General features: G+C 59.5%; 1 protein-coding gene across 1 annotated transcript; it reads left to right on the top strand.

Annotated features, from left to right (window-relative positions):
• The first annotated feature begins 255 nt into the window (after positions 1-255).
• On the top strand, positions 256-3,692 carry PROK1 (prokineticin 1). Its single transcript, XM_054564802.1, has 3 exons — positions 256-327; positions 2,718-2,843; positions 3,573-3,692. Exons 1-3 carry the CDS (start codon positions 256-258, stop codon positions 3,690-3,692), a joined length of 318 nt encoding a protein of 105 aa, XP_054420777.1.
• The last annotated feature ends 3,883 nt before the right edge of the window (positions 3,693-7,575 follow it).

Genomic DNA, 7,575 nt, shown 5'->3' with positions numbered 1-7,575 from the left:
CACCTGTCAGAGGCCTTGACACAGCCATTTGTATTGGTGTTGATGGTGATTTGATGTCATTAGGGATTCAGGTCTCATCGTTGCGTCTGAGATCATCTGGGGATGGGGAAGGGAGGGGACGAGGCAGGCATCCACGGCAGCCCGGATCGGACCGGATAAATCTGGGAGGAGGGCGGGGGGCAGAGCCTGGCCTGCCTGGTGGGCGGCACGGGGCTGAGGCGCAGGAAGCAGGAGGCGTCAGAGTGGATGGTGACCATGAGAGGGGCCACGCAAGTCTCAGTCATGCTGCTCCTGGTGACGGTGTCCGACTGTGCGGTGATCACCGGGGTAAGTGGGCCGGCGTTTTCCTGGGGGGGGGGGTTAGGGTCCGTGTGGGAGCGAGCCAGGAAACACGGTTGGCGGGGGGGACCGGAGGGAGAGGGGAGAGCCGTCCTCCGCTGGCGCTGCCGACGGTTCACACGATTTTCCCATTAGTTAGCCCTCGCCCTGCTCAACGGATGTGCTTTGCAGAAGCTGTGTGTAAACCAGATCCTGCTCTCCGTGCAGTAGGAGAGCGCTGAAAATTCTGAAGTGCGGACCGGCGGTGACAGGAAGACTCCTCTTGGGTGTGATAAACCTTTAGAAGCTGGATGAGCATCGTTTAATTTATCTTTTGTGCCAACTTGGGTTCATATACAGCCTGGTCCAGGTGTCCAGTCTAATTGACCCAGGGTGTTGGTTTCAGGGAGGGCGGCGACCCTATTAGTGTCTGCCGGGTACTGTTAGCCTCTGCTCTCTCTGCTCTTCCCGAAGGCCGTCTTGAAACTCTCTTTCCCTTCCTGCGTATTTGTCCTCACTCTGTGCTCAGGTCTGGTAGGGACAGGGCAACTCCGACAGTCGGCTGAGTGCCCCCAAAAGCCAGCATGGGGTGACCGGGAGAAGCGCGGCCTCAGAGCAGAGGCGGTGCGTGCACGGGCCCCGCGCACGTCAGCGCTGCCAACACGCGGGTTGCGGTCTCTCCCGGAAGCGTGGTGCCTTGGGGCCGTCCTCACAGGGGGCACGCGCCGTGCTACGGTGGTGGGGCCACCCTTGTTACAAAAGAAAGTAATAGTTTCCCTGAGAGCTTTGCAGATAAAAAACCACTAGGAGAAAAAGGGGAGTTCGCTTTGATCTCCACCTCCTCCGACTTTCCCTCTGGAGAAGAGAACTGTAGGGGACGCCCAGGGACTCCTGGAATCGGGTCAGCGTGCCTGTTGACAGAAAGGAGAGCTCCTTTCTCCTCCTTGTTAAAGGGCAGGGACTGAGTTTCAAAGGACAGACATGAGAGCAGGTCAATGCCTTTGAGACCCAGAGCAGCAGTAGAATTGCTTGCGCAGAACTGTACCTAGTGAAGGAGACCCCGAAGGCCGAGGGCTGGCCTCCTACTGGGCTTCAAGGGGAGAAGCCGCGTCACCCTGCGGAGGGCGCGGGAGCCGAAGGCTGACCCCTGCCCAGGCCGCCTCGCGCTGCGAGCTCCGGCACCTGGCCCAGGGAGGTGGCAGCATGCAGGTCTGCGAGAGGTGGGAACTGTTCTTTCGAGTCATCACTTTGAAAAGCACCATTGAGAGAGAAACAGGTGAAGAGGAAATGCATGACAGGCGTGACGTGGGACGAGAGGGTAGAACCGGGTGCCAAGGGCAAGTCCGGACCCCTGACCTCCTGCCTGACTTTCCGGAAGGGGCCGGTTTCTATCACCCACACTCCTCTGCTTCCCAGCCTGACCCTGTCCCAAACCCAGGCTGGATGGTCCTTCGTCCCAGAGTGGGAGGGACAGCGTCGCCCTGCCTCTGTGGCGGGGGGTCGGGCGGGGGCGCCTGGTGTGTGAGACGCGTGCTCCCTGGGCTGGACACCAGCACGGCCCGGTGACCAGCGGCCCGGCCCCCGCCCCAGCCTTCCCCCTGGCGAGCAGTGCCTGCCGCCGGCCGCAGGCAGCAGAGGGAGCTCCGTGGCCTTTGGTGGGAGGGGAAGAGTGAGCCCCAACCCAGCCGCGAACTGCATGCAGCCCCGCAAGGCTGCAAGGCTCTGGACGCGGAGGGGTCGGGGGCTTCTCCGGAGCAGTTCCGAGCTCGGTTTTCCAGTTTCTGTTTTAAGCCAGGTCGTTCGGCCTTCTTTACAAACAGCACCTTCCAGAAACTAGCAGGCCCGCTCAGCCCCTGTTCTGGGAGTCTCACCCAGAGGGGACCATTCCTGTCAAGAGCAGGGGGGGCAGTGGGGCGGCAGCTGCTTGCTGGGCACTGGAACCTCAGATGGAGCTGGGCTTCTGGTGAGGGTGTGGGGGCACCAACATAGGGAGGGGGCACCCCCAGGTGCTGAGGGCCCGGGGAAACTTGGGCCCTCAGGCCCCTCCCCCTCCAGGAGTTTGAATTAATTCAATCCCACCAGCACCAGCTGCGCCAGAAAAGCTGCCTCCTAACCGCTAGACTTGTCAGGAGGGGAGGACTCTCCCTGCTGAGTGGCCCCAAAGGAGCTTGGGGGGAGGGCATTCCGCAGACCCAGGTTTGAGGACCCACTGAGCCCTGAGCCTCCTGCCGTGATGGGACCCGGGGCAATAATGCAAAGCCCCAGGTGTCCTGTGGGGCTTGAGGGGGCTGCTGCTCTCAGCGCCTGCCCCCCAAAGTTTTTGGATGTTCTTTTTTCGCTTCTGGTTTCTCATGGGTGGCTCTAATGGGCCTTCACGGCCCCTTTGTCGCCCACTGCAGGCCTGCGAACGGGACGTCCAGTGCGGGGCGGGCACTTGCTGCGCTGTCAGCCTGTGGCTCCGAGGTCTGCGGATGTGCACCCCACTGGGCCGGGAAGGAGACGAGTGCCACCCGGGGAGCCGCAAGGTGCTGCTGGACCTGCACGGGCGCACGGCCAATGGGGCAGAGCTGGGGCTGGAACCTCTCTTCCTACTAAGTGCCTGTTGCATGTTTAAGCCTCTTTGCAGCCATAGGTAGAAGGCTCTGTTACTAACCCATTTTGCAGATAATAAAGTTGAGGCTAAATGACTTGTGAATCGTCACACAGCTGGTAAGTGGCAGGTCTGGGGTTTGCACCCAGGCAGTTGGACACTAGCTATGCTCTTCATTGCTCCTGTTCGACGCCCCCGAGGGACCTCGGCTGCTTGGCATTCCTCCGGGTGTGCATCTCAGGGCAGAGACTGCGTCTGTCCTGTCCAGCGGCTTTCCCAGCCCCCAGCGCAGCATAGTGGGTGAATCATAAGACACATTCATTCAAGGAATGCGTGCGTGAGCGTGTACGTGCAACTGTGCTGGGGGCTGGGTCAGCGAGGGACAGGCGGTGTTGGGGGCGTGTGGGGGTTCAGTGTGGGAGATGAACAGCATTGCGCTGTGGCCGATCCTAGAGTCCTGGGAGCCAGATGGCCTGGGTTCAAACCCTGGCTCCTCCACAAACCAGCTGTGCCATCCTGGCACGCTGCTTGGCCGCTGTGTGCCCCAGCTTCCTCCTCTATCAGGGGTGCTACTGTCGGGTGGGGGCGGGGCCATGCGACCCTGGTCAGGGCTGGAGGCCCACGTCCCTTTGGCGAAGGTGTCCTCCTCCTCCTCTCTCCCCAGATCCCCTTCTTCAGGAAACGCCGGCACCACGCCTGCCCCTGCCTGCCCAACCTGCTGTGCTCCAGGAGCCTGGACGGCAGGTACCGCTGCTCCATGGACTTGAAGAGCATCAACTTTTAGAGCCTGTCTGGTCGCAGGACCCCACCAGCCTTCTTGCTGACGCTGCCTGGGATGGCCTCTTATGGACTTTTCTTTCTGCCACATGGCCCTGTCCCCGCCGCCCCCAGCTGCCCCCGCTGCCACGCCCCACACCGCTTACCTCGGTCCCTCCTCCCAGCACACACACAGCCCGCATGCTGACACACTCTGCCCAGGGATGAGGTCTGCTGCGCTGGCCTGAGGGTGTCCCAGTGCGGCTGAGGCTCCGGAGGTGGCCTGACCGGTTTTCCTGGCCCAGGCTGCCTGAGGGGCTGTAAGTAACTGGAAAGGTATTCTCTCCCTTGTCCTTGCCTGGCTGCCCTTCTGCTCCTCAGAGGTGAGCATCCTCCCAGGCCCTGCCCTCCACCCCCCGCACATGCTCTCCCGCCTGAACCCCACCCAGCACAGACCCTGGAGTGCTCGGCGTCACCGTCTGGCCAGAGCCTCGGGCCCTGCGTGAAGCCTGAAGGGGTCCACCTGCGGTCGCCTTCCTCTGACGCACTAGTTCCTCAGCCCCACCCAGAGGGGCGTGGACAGTGACCTCGACGCAGACTGAGGAGCCAGGGAGGTCGGTGGGCCCGCAGGGTGGCCTGCCTGCTAGGCCAGAGTCACAGGGCCTCCAAGGTCCCCGTGCGCACACTTTGCGGGTTCACAGGGACGTCCCCAATTCCCACTGCCCCCCTAGGAGGCCAATGGTGGGGTTCGATCTGATCCGTATTTGAGGAGGTAATTACGTAGTTTCCTTAAGCAGCTCCTTTCTAAGGCTCAGGCCCTGAGAGCAGGTCTGTGACCTCGAGGAGGATGGGGGGGCGGGGGGGCCAGACAGGGGTGCGGGTCTGGGCCCACAGCCAGGACGCACGGGCCCCACGCCCGGGTACGCGTCTTGCTCTAGGCAGCAAGGGCATCTGAAGCTCACAGCGGCCTGCCTGGGAGCTGTGTCGCTGGCGCCCCCTCTCATCTAGACCCCCAGCCCCACTAAGCACCTCACATCATGACCCGGCCCGAGACTCCCTGGGGACAGGGTGGTGACACCAGATGCTGTGCTCCCTGGCCTGCCCGTTGCGGAATAAAAGCATAAACAAGGGGAGAGTGTCCGTGGTGTTCCTGCTAGGACTGTGTGGGGCCTGGGGGCAGGGATGGCTGGGCCCGGGTCGGGGGGACCCATGTCACGGTGCGCCTCCGCCCAGCCAGGATGGTTTCTTGGAGAAAGCGGATCCGGTTCTCTCTGAATGTAGGATGAGAGGCAGCTCAGCAGTTCGGGCTCAGATGCGGTGATGGGGAAGGCGGGAAGGGAGCCATGACAGAGACCTGGGCGGGGGGGGGGGGACCCCATCGGTGACACCTGGAGGGGGCGCAACCCCACTTCTGCACCTTTGTCCCTCAAGCTCAGTGTCAAATACGTGACGCCTCCACATGTGCAGGAGGAAGTTGGTCTCCAGGATGCGCGCGTGGGGCCCTGAGCCTGTGTCTGGCCCCAGGGGCGGGAATGTCCCTGAGTGCCCTGCTCTGGGTCCCCTGGCTCCTTCCTACTTCAACTTCTAGTCTAGAAAAATGCAAAACGTAGGGCGAGGCGGAGTGTCTCCCTGTTCCTCAGAAGCCTCCTGAAGCTCTGGTTTCGGAGGCCCGGGGCGTTTCTTTGTTGGGGGCAGGGGATGCCCGGGCAGACTTTACTCCAGGGCCCACTCAGGCCGGGCCTGGGCCCCCACGGGCCGCCTGCCCTGCCGACCAGCGCCCGTCCTCGGGGCCTGTGAGTCTCGCTTTCAGGCTCAGGTACCGGATGTGGGTTCCTTTTCATGCCAGGGGTTCCCCCAGGGGCTGCCGGCGGCTGCGGGTCCTGCCGTGCTGGGTGCCCCCTCTGCCCGAGCAGAGCCGCCGGGCGGGGGGCACGGGGTGGGGGCAGTGGCGCCCGCCTCAGCGCAGCAGACGGCAGGTGTCAGTCGCAGACACAGGGCGCCTGTCACCTGCTCTCTGGCCAGTCTGCAGATCCGTCCACGGGCCGAACCACACGTGCGTCCTGACCGGGCCGGGCCCCACATTTCTGTGTCAGAATGTCGAGGTGTGGAGCTTTGGTTTCTGCCCCAGGTCCTGTTGCTTCTCCTGAAGATGGAAGAACAAAGGGGGGCTGGGAAGCTAAGAGAAGTTTATTTGTGTGAGTTCTTTATATTCAGGACTATATTTTTCATATGTGTAGATATAAAAAGAATCTACTTATAAGTAAAATATTTCCATAATAAGGATGTATCTTAGAATAATTAAGTTAACTTAGGATTGCGTGAAGTAGACACCCCTCAAGATACAGGCCTTGACGCGCGGTCTCCATGCACCCCAATCCTTTCACCCCAATTGCGGGAGTCTGGTGCCATCTAGTGGCTAAAGGGGAGATGGCGCAGAAAACGCAGAAAATGGAAAAAACCGAAAGCTTCAGAAGGACGCAACCTTCTCAAACCAGATGGGGACCTGTCCTTGGATAATCCCAAGAGTTAGACTCGCTCAGAGGTTTAGAGGGGCAATGCTTCCACATGTGGAAAGAGGCTTCCATTCTAAGGAGCACAGGAGAAATGCTTAATTGCCCCTTTGGGTCCTGCCCCACGCTGGGTACTTCTTAGAAGCCACTGTCCTCTTCTGGTGAGACACTGCACACCCCTTCCCTAGGATTAGGAAAGTGGAGGTGGGCGTGGTCAGACAGTGATGATTGGGTGTCCCTCCCCATCTATCTGTGTGCTAGGCCTGTATGTTAGGGTCTCCACCCCCCCTTCCCCATATCCAAGTTCAAGGTCAGCCTAGATTTTAATTTCTCCTACTGTCCCTTCTTCCTGAGCTGCATGCCACAGAATATTACTTACCCACAAAAATGGAGCCAAGCACCTTGAAAACACTATGCTAAAAAGCCAGACACCAAAGACCACATCTCACCTGATTCTTTTTATGTGAAATGTCCACAAAAAGCAAATCGATGGAGACAGAAGTAGCTTGGCGGTTGCCTAGGGCTGAGGGCAGGAAAATGGAGAGCGACTATTAAGGGGTCCAGGGTTCTTTCTAGGGTGGCAACAATGTTCTAAAACGGTGTCTAAATCCTAAAGACCATGGAGTGATACATGTTGAATGGGTGACTTGGTATGGAATGCGAATTATATCCCAATAAAGCTGTTTAAAAAAATAAATACTAAAATCCACACATTAAAAAAAAAAAAAGCTCTCCAATGTCGGCGGGCAGGGTGAGGCTCATGCTCCGAGGCTGGAGAGCAAAAGGCCTAAGGCCGGAGCCTGTCTCGGCACCGCTCTCAGCCCGATAGATGGCCCATCTTTAGTGGAACCGGGGCTCAGCTCTGGGGACTTTGGGGCCTCCAGGCACCCGGGAGCCCCAGGTCTTCGGTGCAGCAGGTCTGAGGCATTGTGGGCTGGCAAAGGGTTTGGTGTCCCTTTGCGCCCTCTTAACCCTGGCTTTGTGGGCTGGGGAGAATGAGGTACCAAAGACTGCATTTGCCACGTGCGGTCTTCTATACCAGACAACTTGAATCCGTTTACAACATCGGTAATAAAAAACCCCTCACCGGCAGCACAAAAGCGCTGTACCGGCACTGTGCCCTTTGGGGCTTCCGTCTGATGTGATGGCTTCTTAAAATGTGTGTCAGTTGGCCTGGACGGACAGCTACGTTGGTGGGAGCATCATGGTCCCGTACACTGAAAGGTCTTGGGGTTTGATCCCCGGTCGGGGTGTGTATGGGAGGCAACTGATCGATGTGTTTTCCCTCTCTCGCTAAAAAGAAAAAAAAATCAATAAAAACATATTCTTGGGTGAGGATTTAAAAAAAAAAAGCGAGTCAGCTGGCGGCACTCAGAGCCCGTGGAGCTGCACCTTGCGCCC

This window comes from Pteronotus mesoamericanus, unplaced genomic scaffold (genome assembly GCF_021234165.1).
Source record: "Pteronotus mesoamericanus isolate MK-2021 breed Mesoamerican mustached bat unplaced genomic scaffold, CSHL_Meso_final scaffold_99, whole genome shotgun sequence".
In the NCBI taxonomy this organism is placed as follows: Eukaryota; Metazoa; Chordata; class Mammalia; order Chiroptera; family Mormoopidae; genus Pteronotus; species Pteronotus mesoamericanus.
Note: the sequence above shows the minus strand (reverse complement) of the source record. Positions and strands in the feature narration are given on the sequence as shown.